Below are 24,897 nucleotides of genomic sequence, written 5' to 3' on the forward strand. Positions count from 1 at the left end.
CCGAAAACGAAAACGAAAATGACCTTCAACTCTCAAATTTCAATCTGAAATTATGTAAAAACTTCGAAAACCGTTAATGTTTTGAACAAAAACATAATGACGTTTGACAGTTGTTTTTGATAAGGATTGATTAAAGAAAACCGGCATTAAAACACAAAAAAATGAATTATGAATTCTTAGTAGAATATTATTTCCGGTGTATATTGAAATATTGGGAAGTGAAGAAGAAATTAAGGGTGTCCAGTGGGAATTTTTCAACTTCAAAAATGATTCATAAAAATAAATTAATGATTTTTTATTATTTATTACTATTAATGCAAACTGGAGTTTAACAATGCGGATTTATTTTTTTATAGGCAATGTCTTTTAAATGATGCCTGTTTTACTATACGCACTCTCACAGCCGGACCCTTACATTCGCAACTATGCGAAAGCAAATCGCGCTAATAATTTTCCTGCAACTTCACGGCGGATATTTTCTTACAGAACCTGAATTATTTCAGGATTGTTTGCTGTAAACTTTTGACTTGAGATATCCCTGCAAGAAAAAGTCGCATGGTGTGAGATCTGGTGACCGAGGCGGCTAGAAAAAAATAGTCCTCAGTGTCTCCATCGAGGTACTCTCCGTGTGTGGTGAGACACCTTCTTGCTGAAATAGTAGTTGGCCGGGATGCAGTTGCAGTTGTGGTATCAGACATTCATCGATCATTCGACAATACATTTCAAATACTTATTGCTCAACTGCGAACGCTCTGTAGGCTCCCGACCAGTGTAGACTCATGGCGTATTTCAAATCCGCATTAGACTCTATAAACTCTTTGGTTTTATTTGTATTCAATTCAATTCAATTTTGAACTTGGAAAANTAGTTTTAGTAAGAACCCGTTGCACAACTTTTAGCAATTTTACTCTACTTTATGAAAAAACTGTATCACGATAATTTTTTTACGATGTATTTGAAGGTAAGTCAATTAACCTTAATTGAATACCTACGCAGCGACGTAATAGCATATTTGATTAATAAACTAATATCACTTTAATTAAACTAAGTTATGTAAAGATACTATAGGTACATAAATGAATAACTTACAGTGGTAGAAACAACAAGAAGATAGACTGAATCAAAATTTTAAAAACTGATATGCTATAAGTTAAAAACATAAATGTAAATTCATGTTACATGAAATATTCAGCATGATTTAAAGAAACAACATGTTTCTGAAAATTAATCCTAGATTACCCTTATAATTTCTCAAAAGAGAATTACTATCCTGGATCCATAATAAAATTATAACATAGCTATTTTTAACATTATTATTTAACAGCCTGTTAACTTTAATGTGTATCTATCTCTTAGGCCCAGTTTTTTGATTCATAGTTAAAATAACAAATTGTTAAAGGATGATGGGCACAAATGTATGGAAAGTGGTACCCGCTCCAATAGCCATAACCAATATATATTTTAAAAGGCCTTTATATGTAGGAAAATGTCTGCTAAGGGGCCAGTTCTAATTCACGTTTTGAAAGCAGTAATTCCACTAAGTATTATAATGAAAGTATAACACAATCATCCATGTATACGAGTATGTATTATGACTGCAATCTATTAATATAACTAAAAGAAGCATTGAAAAGGAAAGGATTATACCTACGATGAACTACCCAAGCTATTAGCCCTTTATTCGCTTTTATCATCATCATCATCATGATCATTTTAGCCATAGGACGTCCAGTTGAACATAGGCCTCCCCCAATGATTTCCACAATGGCTGGTTGGTGGCGGCCTGCATCCAGCGCCTTCCCGCTACTTTTATGAGGTCGTCGGTCCATCTTGTGGGTGGACTTATTGGGTCTTGTGGGTATAATCGCTTTTGCAACCCATAATAAAACCCTTAAGAAGTAATAAAACTTTAACCCCTTTATTAATAAAAGTTACACCCTAGTTGAACTCTGGCTTAAATTGTCATTTGGTATGGAAATGTCATTTTAATCCAAGGTTCTTCCTAGGTGTAACTTCTTATTAATAAGGGGGTAGTACTTTTTAAAATAAAAATATTTATATCACAATCAATAATTATAGAGTTAAGGGAGGATGCTGGAGCAGTAAACCCTTCCTGCCTCGCATAACCTAAGTACCATACGATGGACACGTATGATACTTCTTCTTCTTCTTCCTCGGTCCCTCACTGATGAGGATTGCGACCACAGGTAGTGTTCCTCCACAGACTGAGGCCATAAGCTGTGTGGACCGCACGATGCAAACTCCCGCCCACCGTCTTCCTCACCGCGTCCGACCATCTCGTCGGTGCCCTGCCCCGAGCGCGTCTATATGATACTGTATGATACTTAGGTTACACAAAAAGTATCTTTATCTTCGAACGCAACCAGATCTGAGGCTGGTGGCCATAGTAAATGTTGTTCGTCTTGGTAAGACCTTTCAAATGACACTACAAACATAACAATTGGAGCCGGGTACCATTCTGCAAAAAAGTATGTAGGGGAGAGTTCGGTATATTGTACCGCCGGGTAAATTGTACCACCCTCTTAATTAGTAAAGTATTTATTGAATGTCTGTAATTGCAACACCCAGCGATACACGACTAAAATCAATTAATATCGGCCATGTGGTTTTTGCCGTGACAACGAACACGAGTGTTTTATTTTGAGAAGTATTTTTTCATTGTTTTCAAGTAACTTTTGACAATACATGTTTAGTTTGTAATTTTGTTAAATTTAATCACAGGGTGTTTCTAATATATTATTTAGAAGCGTAAATTAGTGTGGATTACAATTATTTGAAACATTTTTCGGTATTTATCAGCTATATTTTTTACCGATTTTTTTAAAAAGCACTATCACCTAGTCGGCTAAATTGTACCACATCAAGTTGTATGGAACTTTACCAAAGGATTTTGAAAATTTTTTTAGTAAATCATATTTTGAAGGTATAATAGCGTAGTTATGTTTGACTAACAATAAATGAAAGCAAAAGACTGCCAAAGTAGATTAGGTACAAGTGTGCGTTACGATAATTGGAATTACAAAACTTGTACTCAAAATCGTGATATTAACGTGTAAAACAATATCGATTGTCTATGTTATTAACTACTGTTCCTTTTCGTTTCCTAATTTGTTAAGAATGTATCGTATAATATTTTGCCATAGGTTTGTTATAGGCTTGAAATTTATTTAAATCCAATTTAGTAACCCTGTGGTACAAATTATCGAACCGGTTGGCTAAATTGGACCGAAGCTCTGAACTCGTACTTTGTTGATTTGTGCTAAATATACAACAATCATGTTAATTAATACTTATGAAATAGTAAGTTGAATAATGTATCTTTTATTATATACCATGGACATTAGCAAAAACAAAAGAAAACTATGTGTAAAATGGGATTGAAAAAAACTGGTCCAAATTAGCGGACTCTCCCTTATATCTTCGTACACAACCAGATCTGAGGCTGGTGGTCATAGTAAAAGTTGTTCATCTTGGTAAGACCTTTCAAACGATACTAGACACATATCTATTGGAGCCGGGTACCATTTTGCCCATTGTCCTTTATTTTGCTACTAATGGTTAAATATTAACAAAATGTTAACTAATAGTTTAAAAATGTATTAAAAGTCAAGCTAACCATTGTTCGAAAAACATTTTTTTCTAATATTTAACCACTTGTCATTTGACATCTGTCAAATTTGACCATTGGTTATTTTAACTACGATTCAAAAAACCGTTTATAGATGACCCACGCTGAACTGTCCCGCCAAACTCAATGACAGGGGGGCGCTACCATCGTTCAACTATATGGTTTCCAACATGGCAAAAATCTGAACCAGCGATCCGGTATTGACGGTGGCGCCCCACTGCAGTGGCGGCGTAAGGCGTAGGCGACGTGGGCCACCGCCTACGGCCTCGCGGTACAAGGGGCCTCGCGCATCAAAAATTTTGAAAAAATGTATACAAGGTGGAGATGACAATATCACAATACGACAATAAATGCAAACATTGACTATTAAATATAAATTCTTGATAGCTAAACAATGTAGTTAAAAAAATATATTTTTTTCCAAACAAATTCAGCTATAAACAGACACAAAATTAAGCAACAACACGGTTTTAAGTGACGAACATTATTCTTTGGCGCAATATTCCTTTAAAAATAAATCACTGAATCAAGAAATCAGAAACTGTCAATGAATAGATTGACCCTTTTTTTTTTTNAAACTAATTAAAAAAAAAAAGAAAACTTTTATTTGATTTTGAATGAACTTTTATGTCGCCGCGTCGTTGGTGGTTCAATGTGCATTTTGGCTGCCATTTTCCGATCGAATCGAATTACTGGTGACGCGGCGACTGACATTAGTGAAAACTTCCTATTGGTTTGCGACAGAGAGCAGAAATAACAGGAGTGGAACTGACAGGCAATCCCCCACAGATATGGANTTTACATACTATTTAGATATCTAACAAGAAAATGATTGAATTGATTGCGTGACTTGTCAGACAGCTAACGAATTTCGGTGAGCTATTGACCCAGCCAGAGAACATCCGTAGTTTAATTTGAATACCATTTGCATTAAAATCTTTGACTACGTCATGCACTTGTATTTCTAAAAATAAGTTTGCTAAAACCCGTTCAAATTAAAATGTTTTCAAGTTGTTTATTCTTTTACTATAACGATGATGATGATGACTCCAACTGGCTGAGAAACGTCAAGATTGTGTTCGCCTACAGAATGCGTCGGCCTCTTCCGCCTTCGCAAAATCGAAGCAGCATATTTTAACAACCCTAATATGGGTAACAATGAGCAATCGGCAAGTTTGCAAGCTACCAGTGTAGATAATTTTGCAAAGCCTCAGTTGCAAAATAATAGTGACATAATCAATACTACCTAGGTAAAAAACGTGTTTTCCTTTCCTTTCACTTTGATTTTTTGGAGAGACTACTATTCTTTAAAAAAAACCTATCAATGAATTGCCAACTTCTCTCAAGCTATTGGGATAAAAGCCTCAGCTGCAAATAATAGTGACATAATCAATACTACCCTAGGTAAAAAACGTGTTTAGATTCGACTACTTTTCTTTATAGTCCAGTCAATGAATGCTTTAACGACGGTGTAGAGAGAAATCCCTGGAACACAATTTCTGACCTCGGGACTTTATTTAGACTAGTTAGGAGGTGAACATAGTAAAAGTCCCCGCCCTTAGCCCTTAAGCCGGCGGGGAGAGGGGGGTTTAAAGGTACCACTTTTCGGTTTTTCGCTTAATCCTCGGAAACTATGCGTCCTAGTGACATGGCTACTATGAACAAAAAATAGCTTATTCAATTTGCTACAAGTGAGACAGTCAAGTTTTTCTATATCTTGTATAGCTTTCGCGGCATTTGCTCTCGAAGGTCTGTAATATTGGAAATTTTGATTTGGTCTTACATGTTCCCATCAGGAGAAAATCGACTAAATCAACATTAAGCAAATATTATAGACATGCGGGAGCATGTTAAGCCTAGTTCCAGGGAGGGGACTGCATCGTGCGTATATTTAGACGAACTAATTGGAGCCACTTTTGACTCCTCATCACTCAAAAAGCACTGTGCATTAACACTTCAAATTAGGCTCATGTGTTGAGACTTGCAAGATAAACATCAGCTTCAAATTTCATAAATATACTTCTGTTAGCATTAAATGTGATATAATTATTCTGTAAATCTTATTTGCTTTGTAAATCGCATGTTCGAGCGGGCAACCCCAAAATTAGTGGAAAAAGTAAATACGTGGATGGCAACACTGACGCTCGAGCATACGATGGCGGATTACGTTTTGATGCGATTGTAAAATGTGATTATTCGAAATAAGAATATTGAGTTCAAAGTACGTGGTTTCAATACATATCCTGGAGTATTTCAACAATTCAGAAGTGGTACCGACCTGCCGAAAGTTTGGCAATTCTGTTTGCTATCCTGTACCCAACAAGTTACAAGGGGTAAGTTGTCTTGTATTTCATTTGGCTATCGTAACATAATATCTACATAATAATCATTTTTTGTATGATTCCCATGATATTATACGCCAACGGGAGAAATCTCTAGGANCTTCAAACGGTTATGTAGGTATTGACGTTCTAAAATCGACATTTAGGACACTAAAATCTATCTATCCCCTGTAAAATGTTAAAATTTACTGGATTTTTATTTGTTCCTTTGTATTTACACAACTAACTATCTGGATGCCAAATTTGAACCTTCAAGGTCATGTGGAAGTGGTTAGAATTTGGTCTTATAGGTCAGACATGTAGATTTTTGGACGTCAATACCTAAAGAACCGTTTGAGGTATGTTTATGAAATTTGAAGCTGATGTTTATCTTGCAAGTCTGAACACATGAGCCAAATTTGAAGTGTTAATGCACAGTAGTTTTTGAGTGAGTCAAAAGTGGCTCCAATTGGTTCGTCTAAATATACGCACGGTGCAGTCCCCTCCCTGGAACTAGGCTTAACATACTCCCGCATGTCTAGAATATTAGCTCAATGTTGATTTAGTCGATTTTCTCCTGATGGAAACATGTAAGCCAAAAATCAAATTTCCAATATTACAGACCTTCTAGAGCAGATGCCGCGAAAACTGTACAAGATATAGAAAAACTTGACTATCTCACCTGTAGCAAATTGAATAAGCTTTTTTTTCTTCATAGTAGTCATGTCACTAGGACGCATAGTTTCCGAGGATTAAGCGAAAAACCGAAAAGTGGTACCTTTAAACCCCCCTCTCCCCGGTGGCTCAAGGGCAAAGGGCGGGGACTTTTGCTATGTTCACCTCCTAACTAGTCTAAATAAAGTCCCGAAGTCAAAAATTGTGTTCCACGGATTTCCATCTATAATGCTTTATTGACTGGACTATAAATGAACTATCAATGAATTGCCAACTTCTCTCAAGTTATTGGGATAACTAACTGTTCTCAATAAAATACAGAAAAAAAATAACAAATGTATATTTGGTTTAATTAACAAAGCGCACATAAATCAACAAATCTGAAGCATCTAAGCCCAATAATAAACACCGAAAGTTTACTTCAGTGCAATAGAATTATAAAACAATATATTTCAAATGTCAAGCATCTCCTCCATCCTGATGGAATACGGCACGTCATGCACGGAGGTCCAGTTGACGGTGTTGGACCTGGAGATGACGTCAGTCACCATCTGCTCGCGGAACTCCTGCCAGCGGCGGTGCGCCACGAAGTCTTTGAACAGCTGCTTCTTTGTTGGGATCTGAATGGAAAAGTATTGGAATTACCTCACTTATTATGACGTCATTACCGGTAGGGCGAAGTTAGTTATTTACATGTAAAAACTAATAACGTATTAAGTGTGCTGTGTCAATATTTATGCTCAAAGTAAAGAGCTCCACTTTAACATTAGAACTGAATTTACATAGAAAAATCTGATAGTTGAACTATCTGGAAGTAAATCCTACTAATTCCCAAGAAAGAATCACAGCCTCAACACTAGACGATTCATCACTTGTTATTATTTATTATGTATTTAATCACGATTGCTCCTCTACGTCCATCCTATATCCTAATTTAGATACGGCTCTATCATACTGAGCTTGAAATAAAAGTGCCATAAGACTTTGAATCCGCGAATGATTTACTGATATTTTCAGATGTTTATCTTAATTCTGCCAACATAAGGCGAGTTGGATCTAAGCCCACTGTTTTAAATTAAGGCTTTACGGTTAACATACTGACTTGTGTCATTAACCGACTGAAGTGGGAGGCCGTAATTAGCTATTCACCTATCTAACGGCAAATGAGCTCACGCGCAGAATAAACGATTGTAGCATTAGCATTCGATTTAGAATCGATACTAAATTAAATCCTTTAGTAAGTTAATGCGAATACATTACTAGATTACTAGTAATAACAAACACAGGTAAGTTGCTTAATATACCGGGTTTTAATGTTAGACCAAAATTATATATGTTTAGTTTAGACTAACTTAAACAAATGTTTGGCTATACATATTTACTAGCATCAAAATTTGCATGAGTACATGTTAAAAGTTTAGCTGTGAAATACATTACCTTTTGTGGCTAGTTCATCTCACCTTCTTTTCCAAATAATGTTGGATACGGGTCCAAATATTTGCGGTATTTCGCTGCAGCAGCCATATTTTAGGCAACAGCATGCAGTCCACTGGAGTTAGCGCAACGATCCTGCGATCCCGCATGTTCTCCCCGAAACCAAAACTGGATCCGGGATTCAGTTGACACACCTGAAAATTTCTTAGATGCCAAATCTGTTACAAATCAATGAACCAACCAACTTTTTTCTCTCTCGCGATTTTGCTCCCATGAATTTTAGTTTTTATGTTCAAAGGAACTTTAAAATTTTCCTTTTCATAACCATTTTCGGACTTCAAAGAATATTTGGAAAAAAAAGTTGCCCGAACCCGTTATTGAGTTTTGCGCTTAGCAACACTTTAAGCTACTTTGTATATGATTAATTTATTTCTACAAATGAAACACCTCGGGATGATTTTCAGAAAATAAGATAAGAAATCTGAACCTGCATGAAATAAGTCCGAAGATTTGCCGGCTTCTCTTGAACTTCAGGAATAACGCTCAATCTGTGAACAAATTAGATTGCCTTGTTTCTGTCTTTTCATGTTTACGCAGTTTAGTTTGTTGTTTTTACCTTACTGATGGACGAGTCTGCTCTGAAGGTTGAAACAAAACTTGAGATTTCATCGAGAACATATTGGAAGATTCACTATTGTCACTGGCCCTTTTTTCTGCCGGTTCAGCCTGATCTGCCTGTACGCTGGTCGATTTCTTTTGTTTCAAAATGCTAGACGTCCTAGGCACCTCATCTGGTGCTGGGCCCTCTTGCTCGCTAGCCGTAGAAGGGCGAGATTCCTTACTCTCCTTGTTCAAATTTTTGTACGCTCCAAAGTATTTTTGGTCGAAGTCCTGCTCGCTTTCTTCCTTCGGAACCTATGTAGGACAAGTCAAGAATAGTCAAGATTTATTACAATAGAAATAACGCCATAAGACGATAGAAAGCGGTTGGTCAAATTATAGAAGCTGGTTTATTCTTGAAAAGCTGCAAAACATTTGGGCTTGAATTCCGGCAGACTTCCTACATTCTACTATCACTTAGTGTTTGAGCGAATTGAGTTTCGAAGTCTCCATGGTCAACCGCCAGTTCATCAGCACCTAAAGACGAAATCAATTATGTAACAAAAAAGTGCTTACATATGGATCATAAAGCGCGTAGTAACTCTTGCCCAAGTGGGTGGTGACGACCACTTGAACGGTTTCAATCATCTGACATCGCCCTGACAATATAAAGTAGACGAAATTGGCCACTCCCACGCCATCACCGAGGAGGGTTTCGTTTGGCTCGTACGATTTCATCTTTGCGACTATACAACCTTCACGCCGAGCGACCTATTGATCAAAGAGAAAAGAATTTATTATGGCTTACGCTTCCTAATTCATCGTCCTCTCCTTATTATATTTGTTAGGCGAATACTTAATTATGATTAATTATTGACGAAAATACTTTTGATTAATAAGTGACTAGAAAATACTTTGTAATTACCTCAGTGTGTAATGCTGTGTAATTACCTCATCAAGTGCATCAAAGTATGTAAAAGCGGACATGGCATCGCGCACTTCGTCCCATTGTTTTTGCACAGATGCTTGGAGAACATTCTTGAAGTCTTCTTTCATCAGAGCCAGCAACTCACAGTGACCTACAAGTTAAGAACAAGGCTACTGACATGCCCTTAGCGACGCAAGGAAGGTACAGGGAAACAATAAACATCGGTTTCTACGGATCACAGTTTGATCGAAGATTACGACCGATTCCGAGTAAGTGTGAAAGGAATAGCTTATATTTATAAATGTAAACATTTGTGGAAATATCTAAAGTAGGTAGAAAACATCAAGGTTTTGGGATTTTCTGGAAAAGCCTTAGCTGCTTAGCTGTAATAGAGCTCAACGAAATACTTATGAAAGATACCGCGCTTATTTTCTTATCTTCTAATTACATTATTGTACCTACTCCTTATTTCTTTTATCCACAATATTATTTAGTTCCGGTGCCCGTTGAAAATGTAAGAATACTGAAAATCTCTCCCAAAAAAATTCTTACAGCTTTGGCTGCCATAAACCGTTTTCTACGATACTAGTATAAAAGATTCATATTAACCAGTCGTAGTTACAGTCGCAGTTCTCGGAATATTATGCAGTAGGGAGACTTCTCCGAACATGTCTCCCTGNCTTGATTATATTTGTTAGGCGAATACTTAATTATGATTAATTATTGACGAAAATACTTTTGATTAATAAGTGCCTAGAAAATACTTTCAAATAATATAGTACATCTTAAGTGTAATGCTGTGTAATTACCTCATCAAGAGCATCAAAGTATGTAAAAGCGGACATGGCATCGCGCACTTCGTCCCATTGTTTTTGCACAGATGCTTGAAGAACATTCTTGAAGTCTTCTTTCATCAGAGCCAGCAACTCACAGTGACCTACAAGTTAAGAACAATATTACTGGTGTGCCCTTAGCAACGCAAGGAAGGTACAGGGGAAACAATGACATCGGTTTCTACGGATCACAGTTTGATCGAAGATTACGACCGATTCCGAGAAAGTGTTAAAGGAATAGCTAATATTTCCACAAATGTAAACAATAACAAAAATATAAATGTTTTGGGATATTCTGGGAAAGCCTTAGAGCTCAACGAAATACTGCCGAAAGATACCTAGCTTATTTTCTTAAATATCTTCTAATTACATTATTGTACTCCTTATTTCTTTTATCCACAATAAGTATTATTTAGTTCCAGTGCCCGTTGAAAATATAAGAATACTTACTGAAAATCTCTCCCAAAAAAATTCTTACAGCTTTGGCTGCCATAAACCGTTTTCTACGATACTAGTATAAAAAGATTAATATTAACCAGTCGTAGTTACAGTCGCAGTTCTCGGAATATTATGCAGTAGGGAGACTTCTCCGAACATGTCTCCCTGATGCATCACGCCAATGTCCACCGACACATACTTCTGCAGGAGCTCGTCGAATATCATCTGGCTGACGACTACGTCACCAGTGACGATGAAGTACAAAGCGTGAGCCTCGTGGTGCTGCCGGACTATAGTCCGCCCGGGGCTGTAGTACTTGAAGTACGTTACTGCCGCCAATTTCTTTTTCACATGCTATAAAAGACTAGATGAGTTGAATGTTTCGTGTCTTGTACAGTCCGCAATCGTCTAATCTATACTACCTGTAGGCCACTCTGTATCGGAAGTAGCAGACTAATTTCAAATAAAATTTGGCTTCAGCGCTAAAATAATAATAATTCCTGAACTCCTATCATATTCTTGAACCCATTAAAGGACAATGACCAAAAGTGGTCCAAATGTCCACCACCAATGAGACCTATATTGGCTTATAGTCCATTAAATAGAGATAAACTTTCAGTATGGGACCAAAAAAAAATAAGCTGTCAGTAAAAAGTTATGACTGTTTGAAAAAATGTAGTAGTTTACGCGCTAATCTCAGGAACTACTGGTCCGATTTGAAAAATTATTTTTGTTATGGATAGCCCATTTATCAAGGATGGTTTTAAGATAAATAACATAACCCAACAACCAATAGGGGCGGAGCAGTAAAGACAAATGTTGTAAAAATGGGAAACATTATTCTAACAATTCTCACGCGTACAAAGTCGTAGGCACAGCTAGTATAATATAATATTTAATAAAGTTCATCTTTAATCCCGCGCCACATACGACATGACATAACATGCGTAGATTAGTCCAAAATGTGCAATGGATAGATTGATATCAAGAACATTTTTCGGATGAAAAGGTAAAAAACAGACTTTTCATTCAGTCATAACTTTTTACTGACAGCATATTTTTAATTGCGGTTTGGTTATAATGAATCAGTATTTAGTAGACTATTTTACTACATAGGTCTCGTTAGTGGTGGACATTTGGACCACACTCTATACATTTTTGGTCATTGTCCTTTCTAATAATTATTATTTATTCCTTGATAACAAATCATTAGGTAACGATACTATTAATTTAGTAGCAGACTGATGTTGTTTATCACACAATATTTTAGGCTCCTGAATAATAAATGAATACCTCTAATTACAACCTCGGCGTTTAGACAGACCTTTGTCGGAGAACTTTAGAGGCCTTTGTTTATCAAGTTTAAAGGTTTTTGATCATTATTTCACTACGAAAACAAAATAACTGAATCAAAATAGCTTTAGCTTACATTGGGATATCGCTTGAAGCATTTCAAGCCGCCAATTATACGGTAGATATACTTTTTCTCTTGGTCTGTTCGTTCTTCAGCGTGCTTATTCAAAAGGGCTTTGTCCTGAAAATAATTTCATTAAGTAAAGCTGATAGTTCAACTACCATAAAGATATCAAAGTTGGTAAATCATGCATATATTCATAGTTCAGCAAACATGCGTATATGATACATCGTCATAAAAGACAGACCTCTTGGCTGTATTAAAAGCAACAGAAGATTTTGAGGCTTACAACTGAATTTCTGTATTACTGTGGTATTACCAACTTTGCAAGTAAAATATTTGATGGTTGTCAAAGAAATAGGTAGGTACGGTTAAGTTACTTAGGTATTTCTGAGCTAGATATCGTACATTTATATTCAAAAGCTGCTTCTTTTTGGCTTTCCCTCGCACAGCCTGCTCAACTCTCCGCTTCACGTCTTCCACGCCCTCGTAATGATCGACTGCTTCTGCCAGCCAGTACGTGTTCGCCATGACAAGGCGCCCGAGCGCGCGGAACAAACATTTGGCGCGAAACTTGCGCTTCATCTGCTCCTCGGGATCCTGGAACAGATTAAATAAAGAAACTGCATGCATTGAATTAAAAAAAGTAGGTATTGCTATTGCTATGAAGTGGATTGTATCCCAAAAGCATACAATGATTGATTATTATCATCAAATATTTATTTGATATTTAGTTTTTGGTTTTTGGATTACCTGAATTTAGCAGGCGTAATAAACCGATTTGGTCGTTGTAAAATATATGTGCATGCTCTGCCTTTGCAGAAAAAGGCAGAACTTGAACGTTTCTAGCGGGATAATCCCTAACAATGTAATAAGTGGGTTTTCCACTCGTAAGAGGAAGCCACATTTTTACTTACCAGTTCTTTCTTTGCACCACCGCGGCCAGCCATTTTCTCGTTTTACTTTAAAATCCAACAAAATAAAAATAAAGATGACGGTTGAAAAAATTCAATTGCGTTGAGTCCGTTGGCTAACTGACACCATTGACCCATATTAGCATTGACCTTAATATATTTACTCTGACATTGACACCTGACACAGTAATTTTGAGTAAATTACTCAAAAACAACAAGGTTTGTAAACTGGCCGATGGGTTCACAATTTTACACAATTTTAGCTGCTGCAATTAACACGCGCAACACGAGCAATGAAAACGACAAATTTTTAGTCAAACTTTGCTACGTAAAATAAAATTGTTTTGAGGTTTTAGGTTTTAGTTAAGGGTTCTGAAAAAAATTTTACCTATCCCTCTATCAGCGCCACCTATAGGAATCAGCAGTTAACCTTTTTGGTTAGAAACTTTTTTTTGTTTTAGTTTCTGAACGTATCGTGATTTGACATTTGACAACTTTTGACCAGTGTTACCACCTTAGTGATTTTTCACTAGATCTAGTGAATTTTAGGGATGGATGGAGTGATATTCTGAAAAAAAATCTCTAAAAAATTATTTGATTACTTCATGTGATTTTTCCGTCCGAATGTTGTGTTTTAGATCCTGGTTAAAGTAAAATATACACCGCCGAGTAAAAATTACCTATTTTGGAAATAGAAATTAGTTAAAGTTAATGAAGAAAAACTTTTCCAGTTAACTCCCGGCTGATGAATTACTACTATTGGAAGCAATTCTAAATAGGCAATTTTTTAATTAAAAAAGTCCAACATCGACGACGCACAATTAAATTCAAATACTTAACTCAATTTGGCAAAAAAATTACCTATGAAATCTGGTGAGTTATTTTGTAAATACATAATACGTAAATCAGGTGAAATTTCAGACCAAAACTAGTGAAAAAAATTTTTGAAAGGTGGCAACCATAGAGAAAAGTAATGTGGCAACACTGCTTTGACATTGACAGTCCGCTGTCACATGTCCTTCACACTTTTTATTTCAACGTTTAGTTAAAAATAATTTTTTCTAGACCTTCAGTTTACTTCCCATGGTCTGAAAAAAATCAAATAACTATAGTCTTTCTAAAAATTAACGAAAATTAACAAAACCTGCGTTATTGTGTACTTTATCTGATAAACGTTAAAATAACCAACCTTTTACTTTGACAGTTATCACTTGGCACTGACAGATGACAGTTGTGCCTATTCATTATTCATTCATCAATTTCACAAAAACCAAGCGAACCTGCGGCATCAGGGTTTCTGAGAATATTTACTCGATTTCACATCCAAATATACATTGTAGCCAACCAAGAAACTACAATTTAAAGCATTTTCATTGAGTGTAGATAACTGTAAAACAATTTCAAAATGGTAAGTGTAATTTTAGGTTACATCGAAAAAGCAACAATGACTATCATCTTTTGATTTTACTTGTTTATGTTCCGACTCATAATCTTACATTGAATTTCAGAGTTTCGGACTGCCCTCAGTTAAAGTAAAGCCAGAGCATGTTGAGGTCGTTAAGCCCAAAGAAGGAATCTTCGGGGTTCCCGATCCTATGGTTGCGGGTATCGGAGCTACTAAACTAAAAATCGGTGTTTCCCATCCCCTTCAGACTTCAGAAAAGAATGTAAGTTGAAAATTGACAATAGCATCTACTAAAACAGTTCTCGAATACTGTCTGTTTTCTTTTATTTATTTACTTAACAGAATATACCTATTTGTACTATGACATAATTATCACCTTTGCCTCTTTCTAATTTAGCAATATTGTTTATACTCCAATGTATTTTACAAACAATTAAGATAACTGTGTACCTATAAGCTTGAGAAATATTTAAGGTATAATAACTGTACCCTTTTCCCGATTTCAGTACCATCTGAATGAAGAAAAGATGAACATGGCCATGCTCCGCAATATCCAAGGTCTCCATGCGCCTCTGAAGCTTACAATGGAGAAGAAGTATTCCAGTAAGGTGTGTATTAATTTACTATATTGTGTACTTTTTACTGAGTTTGATTTCCCACTTCTCATCTGGATATGTTGTCCTGAACTGTGGTAAGGCAAGTTATGTTTGGGACATGTAATAGTTCCCTCTATGAGCCTACATACTGATCAATAATATGAATTATTGAATCTACTAAACAGTATAAAATAGAAAATACAAAACCATTGTGTGGGTTTCAAAACCATTTCATTCTTTTACATGCACAGATGAGGTTTCTTTAATAAAATTATAACAACATAACATAACAAATTAACCTATGTTATGTTGTTATAATTTAATAAAGAAACCTCACAATCCTTTGATTCAATTTAGGCATACTATGTCTCGTTATAAATATTATTTATTTCATGTTCCAGGTTGGCCGTTTACCATTTTTGCCCAGTTCCAACTTACAACACGATGTACTGACTGGAAAGTATCTGGACATTGGCTTTGAAGACATCCTCAACACTCAAGACTTGTGCGAGGTTGCCGGACAGCCTCATGCTGTAGTGGAAAGGTCTCTGGGACTCTTATAAATAAGATAGATTTAGGTTCATATTTCTGTAATTCTTCTGGAACATTTTTTAATAAACTCTCAACTCCAACTTTAGTGGTTCGGTTTTATTTTCTGTGGCTATAACAAAGATTATTTAAAGAAAGAGAGGTACTATTTATAAACAATGAATTTTTATAACAGTATGTCAAATAATCAATTTAGTCATCTTTTACAATGTCTTGTATTCTCAATTTGCAAATCTTCTTGACTTCATTTATTCCCGTGTATATTTCTTGTTCACGCGAACTGTTGTATCTTGATTGAAGACCGCTGATTATAGACTGCACCTTATTTTCTCTGGCGCAGATTATAAAGGGAAATCCAAATTTGGATTTATACCTGAAAATAGGATTGCATGATTAGGTATTGATCCCGGAACAATTATTTCCAGCCTCTGAATGAATGACTGTCTCAAAATTACTATGTATATTATCATATCAAGAAAGTGCTGCCCTCTATCGAAGATCTTACAAAATTAACACTTGCAAACAGTGACACCTAGCGGCGAAGTAATGAAACGCTTTAAAAGAATGACACCTATTCATGTGCTGTTTACAGCAGTATACAAAAATTTTGTATTTTAAATACAGATGGCTCTCATGCCATCAACTTCGTTTTATAACTGCAGAAAGGAGGGTGATGTTTTTAAAAGGCTCAGTTCGGCTGCTTTTGCAGTGAGAAAGATAAGGCAATTAACTGACATTATTGAAACGGCAAGGCTAGTATATTTTAACTATTTTCATAGTATAATGTCATACGGCATATTGTTGTGGGGCTCAGCCGCGGACATTGAAACTGTGTTTGTTCTGCAGAAGAGAGCAGTGCGGGCCATTTATAACCTTGGACATTTTCCTTGAAAGATTTTTTTAAGGAAATAAACATACTGACAGTAGCTTCACAGTTCATTTATGAAAACCTTTTATATGTCCGCAAAAATATAGAGCAATTCACGAAAAAGAGCGATTTTCATAACTTTAATACAAGAAACAAAAATAAACTTGCCGTTCCAAATTTCAGATTGCATAAGATTGGTAATTCATTTATGGGAAAATGTATTAAATTCTTTAATAAATTACCACAAACTGTTATAGAACTACCCATTCATAAATTCAAAGCACATATTAAAAGTACCTTAATGAAAAAGGGCTACTATAAAGTCGATGATTATTTAAAAGATAAAAATGTTTGGGATACGTTACTGCCTAGCTCGCATAAATATTTATAACTTTGTACATTTTAAAGCATGTAAACCTTTGAAAAAGAGGCTGACAATAGTGACTGAGTTTCTTGCGCTGCTTCTTCTCAGCACTGGCCCATTTATTGTCCTGAAGCAGTGGTAGGGTTAATACTGGGACGTGTAAAAGTGCTTTTTTTAAGCCTATTTACAGAAATAAATGAGTTTTAATGAGTTTTTTAAAAAGTATCTATTTGCTATGAACCTCAGATTTTTTTGTCCAATTTCAGTAACAGACGAAAAATCGCTATTTAGGCTTTGTGCTCATTGTACTAGATCAGTCTTTCCCAAAGTGGGCGATAACGCCCCCTTGTGGGCACTGCAGGCTTAAAGGGGCCAAGGGGGGCGGTAAGAGACTCCGGAAAAAAATCGGGGCATTGTGTAGAGGCTTCGGAGGCGATTTATAATTTCATCTACTAGGAGGACTCTTAGACACCGACTGAGCACTCGACTCTTGACTACAAAAATGGGGGCGCTAAAAAAGAATTTATTCTCAAAGTGGGCAGTAGACAAATAAGTTTGGGAACCACTGTACTAGATGGTTGCACTGTTTTCTTTAAGTATTTACTTACTTACCGTTCATTGCTATTATTGATAGTAAACCGCTGTTCTTCAGTGAGGTCATTAAGACCAGCGCTTCTTTGCTCTTGCTTGGACTCCTTCGTTAGTTCCCCTTGCGCTGCCAGCCGGCCCGCTAGGTCAGGATGTAGTTTCAAAATCACTACTTTTTCTGAAAAAGAAACGTAGGTATATCTTACAGTACTTTTACCTAAGAAGTCTTCAAGACCCTCTGAAACTTACAATGTGGAAGGAAGTGAAGAAACTTGGACGAATTTGGTCCAAGGGAAGGAATAAGGAGAAAGTTAAAAACCATCGGGTACCTATGTAAGATTTTCATCATAATTATCTTCCCGGGAACATACCTACCTTTACTGGGGCTGTAGCCCCGTTTGCCCTCCCCTAAATACGGTCCTGCCTGATCTTACTTACACTTTTAGTTTTGAAAAGTGTTCGTTTTATGTACTCGTATAGCTAGAAACATAGAATTCTGTGTTTATTTTGGACTTATCTGGCCCTGTCATAGCTTATCCTGCATGTGCATGTAGGCTTTGAAAAAGCGCTTTTAGAAAACTTTTACAATTTTAATTACATTACAGAAAAAGATAGTTTGATAGGAAATAAGTAGGTAACAAAAATTTCAAGCTACTACCTTCCAAAATATCTAAAATTTCATATTCATTGGACAAAACGATACCTACCGATATTTTTACGACATTATAAACGAAATATCAAAAAAGAACCGCTATCAAATTTATATCTCAATGTTCATTAAAACACACGTTCAAGTAATCTCTGTCACGTACATATTATTTTTATTTTAAGAATAATTATTGAATAATGGCTTTACCTGCGGTTTCTTTCGTATAGAGTTCTTTAAAATCCCATATTTCCGTAAAATCACCCAATAAAAAAATATGATTTTCATTCTATTTTATCGAATATGGGCAGTAGCTTAAAATTTTATGTCTGGATCTGGCACTATCTTCGTATAGGAAACATTAAAATTGCTTTCTACACAAACTTATCTTCAAACTATTTTGAAGTTTACATACTTTTAAATATTTTTAAATTGTAAGTTAAGGAGTAAGTACTTATTATTATTCTGTGGTTAAGGTACAAGTACCTATGTACGTGATGTATAACTGCAGAGCTTGACTCTACCTTTATTAAGTCATGTAAAATAGATAAAGATAGGTGTTTTGATAATTATTCATAAACAGTAATAAGTTAATAACCCATCACCAATTTCTATGATGATATAAATTCAATGTTTCCCAAGTGTATTGACTATACATAGCGTATTACCATGTGACCAGGTAAATCTGGCAAACCCACCTAATGTTAATAGCTCTGACTGATTTCAATCCAGTCTGCAATTTTCATGAGTCATGGGAAAAATAATTGGTAATCTCTTCGTACTTATGAACTTTAGGTAATGAAGAAGTTGAGATGGAGGAAGGTTTTTAAATATTTGTTCCATTTTCACTCAAAGACTGGAAAGTACTCGGTAAATAGGTACCTACTACACGCCATGTCTTTTCAATAATAAAATTAGGGGTTTTTTTAATGAAACGTGATACGTATAAAGCTGTACCTACTTCATTTAGCTTAATATTTAAACCAAACTTCCTCTTTATAGCCTGACCAGGAACATAAAAACCCTGGCATAGAGGCGCGTCAATTGCATTTGATAGTGCAACACTGAGTACAGTCGTACCTGTGTTAAATTAATAGGCTAAATTTATGTATCAGGATTCAGGAATACGGGCTAATTTGATATTTTCATAAACTAACGAAAAAATATTATTAAAGGTAACCTGGTTTAAATAAATTAAATGAAATCATCAATCGAGCTAGTAGGATTTATTTTATTATTCATCAATAATCAAATTCAGAACTTGAATATTCAGCTGCAATGTCTGCTCATGAACGCTTCAAACTCGGTACGGTAAACCGTATAGCTATTGCCCACTTAAAGATTTCAAACACATTGAGATGAAAAATTAAAGAAAGTATTTTAATTATGGACCATTTATGACTTTTTTCTTATAACTCAATAAACTGTTAAACAGAATATTAACAGTTTTTAGTTAAAACTTACGTAACTTAGAAAATATTAAAATAAATTTAAAATCCTCCAAAAAGTACAGTCATTGCCCATTACTTACACTAATTGCCCACATCAAAGCACAGTAATTGCCCAGTATCTTAAAACAAAATAATCAATTTTAAAATGACAAAATAGGCTTTAAATAAACAAAACAAAACAATAAACTTAAATTCTAGTAGTACAGTCTTCAAAATTTCAAAATAAATTGCGTTTGGCCTTATTAACTATACATGTTATCAAATATTTCTTGAGCTGATGTTGATGAGTCAGAATCGGTAGAGACAGAATCATCTACTTCAAAACATAGATGACGCAAAAATTTAAATTTTATATGTATTTATTTTTTTGTCTTCTTTGATATCAGTTCAAGTGGTTGCTCAATGTGGTGAATGTTCAATTAGCTGTTGGTTATTCTTCCCTAAAGTTGTATCTATTTCCTTACAATTAACATTTTCACTAGTAGATTTAATGTAGGATTTTCGTTTTTTGTATTTGCGTTTGAATTTTTATCAATTTTTTCAAGCCAAACCATATTTTTCAGTAATTTATCTTGTAGATAAATTGTTGGATACATCTTGTACAGCTTCGATCGCTTTTTGCAAATTTTCTATGCTATATTGAACTTTTGGAGTCTTTGGCATACTGAAAATGAAACATTAAAAGCCATTTCAATATTTATGCCTGTAAATTGCAAAACAAGTCTAGCAATGAGCAACTTAAACACTGCTACTGCATGGTGGCAACACTCTAATAATAATTGCCCTGGGCAATAACTATACATTAACATATGGCAATAACTGAAATGATGGTGGGCAATAACTAAAAATATACAGATTTACGTGCAGTGATTACCCACCGTTAAAATGACCGTTAGAAATCAAATTTTATCAGTTATTTTCATTGATANACAACATTATTAATTAAAACAATATGATCAATGAATGTTATGAAGAAAAAAGATCTGAAAATAAAAATTATGTATTTTAAATGGTTCTTGGTAGTAACAGTATTGATAAAAAATTTATGATTACTAACTGTTATGAGCTCCGATGGTAGTAATAAAAATGTATGAAAAAAAAAATTTTGAAAAATAAAATTATGAAGAGAGATTATTATGAACACAAATCGGTAGTAAGACAAAGAATAGGATTTAGAATTTTATGTGAGCCAATATAGAACCACCTGACCGAGCTTTTTCTTTGCGGTCCAGTGTATTATATGTCAACTTTAGTATTCATAAATCATCTTGATCATGTCTGAAATTAAATGCGGAGATTGCGTCGTCCAAAACAACAAATTAATCGTCCATGTCGTCTATATGTAGGTATAAATAAGTTCTTTCTGTGATAAGAATCGTCAAACCTAATGTATTCAGGCAACAATTCCAGATCTGCGAACTTTTTTGTTTAGTTTTAGACAAAAGAGGTCTAGCAATCGCTTCACTTACCCTCAATGCTTAGGTTGTCCAAATATTCTTCGAACGCCTTACATAACTCTGCCACGTCTTGAAAGGGTCTTTTCTTCTGCACCTGCGCCGCCGCATCCGTACACAGTTCTACCACGTTCCCGAACATCCATTCAAACTGTTCCCCATCCAACTTGTTTACTTCAGAAACCCGTATTTTAGAAGCCATGATGATGCTTGTGTCACAAATGGAAGACTGACATTCCCAATAGTTATCTGGCCTTATCACTGGTGGGTCATTACGAGTCAACTAAAGACAAATATACATTAACATACCCTAGTGAATTAGCGTCCGGCTAATGTAGAGATAAAAATTCATTTTACATCCACGTTAATTTTATTTGTGTAAATATTTAAGAGTCGGTCATTTGTAATTTAAATCAAATATAATGTTACTATATTTTGTGCTCTATCTAATATTGCGATATGATTATGTTAAACGAATAGCATAACTTAGGGACGCTATTTAAAAAAAAAGAAAACTGAATAGGTAGCTACTGCTCCTTGATATTTTACATGAGCCCTTTGCGATGATAAAAAATAAGACAAGACAAACAATAAGATTCTTCTAAGTAGCGCAAAATTACAGTCTAATCTTTTTATATTTTTTTTAACAAGTATAATTTCCTATTAACTCTACATGCTTAAAAATTGCACTACCTGCTTATGAGGTTAGTGCTACTTTGCGACCGTTCAGTCGATAAGGTTGGTAAACAAATGAAAAATATTTACAGATACCACAGCAACGTATCGTTCAAGTTCAATGTACCTATATGAATATTAAACTATGTACACAGGTGCATTTTCAGTCATGACACATAAAGAGCAGGTAACACCAAGCAGCTGGTGTTCTATTTTGTAAATTATGTGATACTGAATAAACATGTTTTCTGTCTTTCTTTCTAATTTAAAAATCGGACATACGAGTACTTATGTAGCTCTAACTCTACATATGTAGACCCAATTTAACTTATTCTGCGGTACTTCAATTTTAATTCAGACGATCATAAGTTCTGATTTGACCGTGGTCTATGGGCAAGAGAAATAGAGTTTATGGACTTGGAGGTTCCGCCGCGGGTTCGTTTCAGGCAGGGTACTATAGAATAATGCCCGTTTTCACCATCAATCCCTATTTTTTGAGTGACTCCTTTTCGTTTTATATTCATAGGGGTCACTTAAAACTAAGGGATTGAAAACGGGCATAAGGAGTCTAAATAGATTACCCATTTTTACCAGTTTCTTTGAATCACAAACACAGGGAAGTTTTGTCGTCAATCCAATTAAGCTATGTCTGGCCTATTTGGAAGTCATCGAAACTGGGTGCTACACGAGTATAACCATATTATAATAGAAAAATTTTCAGATGTTAGTACAAGACCTAAATACTGCTTTGAGGAATTGAAGGAAGATGGTGAACGAGATCTACCCCAACTTAATTAGGTACCATATGCGTGTTTCTGTTGCTCTGTAATCCACATTAATATATTGATCACCTGTTTTTATGTGGTCTTCTAACATAGAATATATGAAACTCAAAAATTTTACAAAAAAAATTGTAGAGCATCAACAATTTTCCAACATTGTTGATCAAATAGGCCTCTTTTAAAATGACACAAATGACGCTACACCACGTCTCTCCCAGCTCGCCAGACGTGCTCTAAATCTCTGGTAAAGGGAAACAAAAGCGACATTTATGTGTCAGTTGTATCAGAGAGAGGTGCCGCGAATAAATCAGCCGGTGACGCGGGATGCCGCTAACGAGCCCTGAGGGAGAGCCCGCCGACAAATGGCCGCGAGGGAGAGAGTACTGTCGCTATGATCTGTAGGGTGCGGAGACAACTGTATTAATAAGAAAGTTGAGTTTTTAAATTGCATTTGTTTTTTAAAAATTACATTTGAGCCTACTAAAGACTGGTGATTTCTAAGTTTGCTCGTGAATCGTGATAAAGCTCTTGAAAATGAGCGATGTATACCTCTATGAAGACGGTTAGTAAAACTAATCATCTCGCATGATATATGAAACTCACAATACTGTCAGTTTCTACCTCGTTCGTTTCAGCCAAATGACATCCATTGCTGGACATAGGCATTCCCTAATAATTTTCACAACGACCGGTCGTACGCTACTCGCATTCAGGCAACTTTTCAGAATCAGAATCATCATTTATTTGCTTTAAACTATCATCATTTTTTTACTACTTTGGATGTCATGAACTATTTGACGCTGACTGTAGCTACTGCGACCACCATAGAGTGGGAGACGTGCCCACACCGAATCATATTACCGAATGAAATTCTATCTTTTGCTCAAGTTATGGTCCCTCTACTCTTAGGAGACTATAACCACACTCAAAATATAAATGTCCTCAGCTAGGGTTTTAGCAATTTGAATTTGATACGAGTACGAGCTCTCTTTGTCATAGGCGTTGTTAATTATTATTTAAATAAGTGAGTAGCTTTCGTCAATAATCCCGCCCATAAAAAAAATGTGTAATCTAAGATGATCTTCCGGATTATCGAAATTTTAACGAACAAGTTAATGGTATATTAGATTAATTTTATTCAAAATGCAAAATTTCAGCTCAATGGGAAACCGGGAAGTGGGTCAATTTTAAGTCGCAAGAATTGACGACACCAGACATGTGAAATAACTAAAAGCTTTTAATAAATGACATAATAAAATTATCCAAATTCAAATGCAATCATTGTCGTTGCGTTATCGAATAGTAAGAAAATACGTTCTTCAAGTCGAAAGTTTTTCGTGCTACGTAAGGTTTTAGAGACGTCAAGAGCTAATTGTAGGTAGGTAGAAAATAGAATGAATTTATTATTCGTGGATGACTTGGACGAATAAACCCAAGGTGGATGATCTTATATCATTTGAATTTTGACAACTGACGTAACTAGGTACCTTTGTCAAAGATAACTGATAAAAGCTAAGGTTAGGACTAGACTAATACACAAAGTGATCTTGCATTAGTTATGGCCCAGGAAATCGAACCCAGAACTCCGAATCGAGTGAGTTCAACTCAGAGTCTCTGAATCAAGAGAGTTCAAGTCGGGATATATCGTAGATAATTAGGTATGCATTAGTTTTTTACATTTAACAAAACAAACAAAAGTACCGAAACAAATTAGCCACTTGGGAGCTTGAATCATATTGTTATGATTATTAACACTGAAAGCCAAATCTAATTACAATGAATATGACCGTGCCATCATAGGCAATGACAATATTTAACTCATAAAGATTAGCAAAGTCATTATCATTTAGGACCACACGTTGATTATGACAATAAACGATTGCATAATATTATTAAATAATAGGTACATCTACATAATAATGCTTAGATAATAATAATAAAGACCGGCAATTTACCAACAAAACATTATGGCGGTGACACTCTGGAGAAATCAAACTTGGTGGTTTAAAATGATATGGAAACAATAAACATAAAAGCTGCGCCGTGCGTGCATGGCTCATGTGATTGCTGTGAATTAATTAAAGTGGTTTTCATTAGGTCTATAAACGGGCGCCATGTTGGTTCGGAGGCGAGGTGCGTCGCGCCGCCGCTAGGGCGGGGCTTCGATCGCAGATAAAGCTCGCTCCGCACGGCCGCCTCTCCGCACCCAATGCCGATCGAAAGGTTTTGTTTTTCAATCCGGCCAGCACTCTTGGAAGCATTGAGTTATAATAATATTACTTCAATGCTTGGAAGCTTAAAATGGCTTTCTTT

The 24,897-nt window shown here is 35.5% G+C and overlaps 3 protein-coding genes across 4 annotated transcripts; 1 reads left to right on the forward strand and 2 right to left on the reverse strand.

Annotated features, from left to right (window-relative positions):
• Positions 1 to 6,974: 6,974 nt before the first annotated feature.
• On the reverse strand, positions 6,975 to 13,328 carry LOC114351173 (protein phosphatase 2C and cyclic nucleotide-binding/kinase domain-containing protein). 2 transcript variants are annotated; one of them, XM_028302270.1, is made up of 10 exons: positions 13,210 to 13,328; positions 12,701 to 12,892; positions 12,308 to 12,412; positions 10,977 to 11,232; positions 10,417 to 10,544; positions 9,256 to 9,450; positions 8,696 to 8,994; positions 8,567 to 8,627; positions 8,106 to 8,273; positions 6,975 to 7,265 (listed from the first exon to the last, which is right to left on the reverse strand). In XM_028302270.1, exons 1-10 carry the CDS (start codon positions 13,240 to 13,242, stop codon positions 7,098 to 7,100), a joined length of 1,605 nt encoding a protein of 534 aa, XP_028158071.1. In that variant the 5' UTR covers positions 13,243 to 13,328; the 3' UTR covers positions 6,975 to 7,097. The 2 variants fall into 2 exon arrangements, with proteins under 2 accessions (XP_028158071.1, XP_028158072.1); XM_028302271.1 differs by lacking the exon at positions 6,975 to 7,265 and having other exon boundaries at positions 8,119 to 8,283.
• Positions 13,329 to 14,435: 1,107 nt separating this feature from the next.
• On the forward strand, positions 14,436 to 15,844 carry Pomp (proteasome maturation protein). The gene is made up of 4 exons (XM_028302273.1): positions 14,436 to 14,614; positions 14,715 to 14,873; positions 15,118 to 15,219; positions 15,609 to 15,844. Exons 1-4 carry the CDS (start codon positions 14,612 to 14,614, stop codon positions 15,768 to 15,770), a joined length of 426 nt encoding a protein of 141 aa, XP_028158074.1. The 5' UTR covers positions 14,436 to 14,611; the 3' UTR covers positions 15,771 to 15,844.
• On the reverse strand, positions 15,634 to 24,602 carry LOC114351174 (2-oxo-4-hydroxy-4-carboxy-5-ureidoimidazoline decarboxylase). Its single transcript, XM_028302272.1, has 4 exons — positions 24,540 to 24,602; positions 21,143 to 21,410; positions 17,601 to 17,754; positions 15,634 to 16,129 (listed from the first exon to the last, which is right to left on the reverse strand). The coding sequence occupies exons 2-4, from the start codon at positions 21,327 to 21,329 to the stop codon at positions 15,949 to 15,951; spliced, it is 522 nt and encodes a 173-aa protein (XP_028158073.1). The 5' UTR covers positions 21,330 to 21,410; positions 24,540 to 24,602; the 3' UTR covers positions 15,634 to 15,948.
• Between the last annotated feature and the right edge of the window lie 295 nt (positions 24,603 to 24,897).

Source organism: Ostrinia furnacalis, unplaced genomic scaffold (assembly GCF_004193835.3).
Source record: "Ostrinia furnacalis isolate ACB-3 unplaced genomic scaffold, ASM419383v2 OfSCF1098, whole genome shotgun sequence".
NCBI classification, from domain to species: domain Eukaryota; kingdom Metazoa; phylum Arthropoda; class Insecta; order Lepidoptera; family Crambidae; genus Ostrinia; species Ostrinia furnacalis.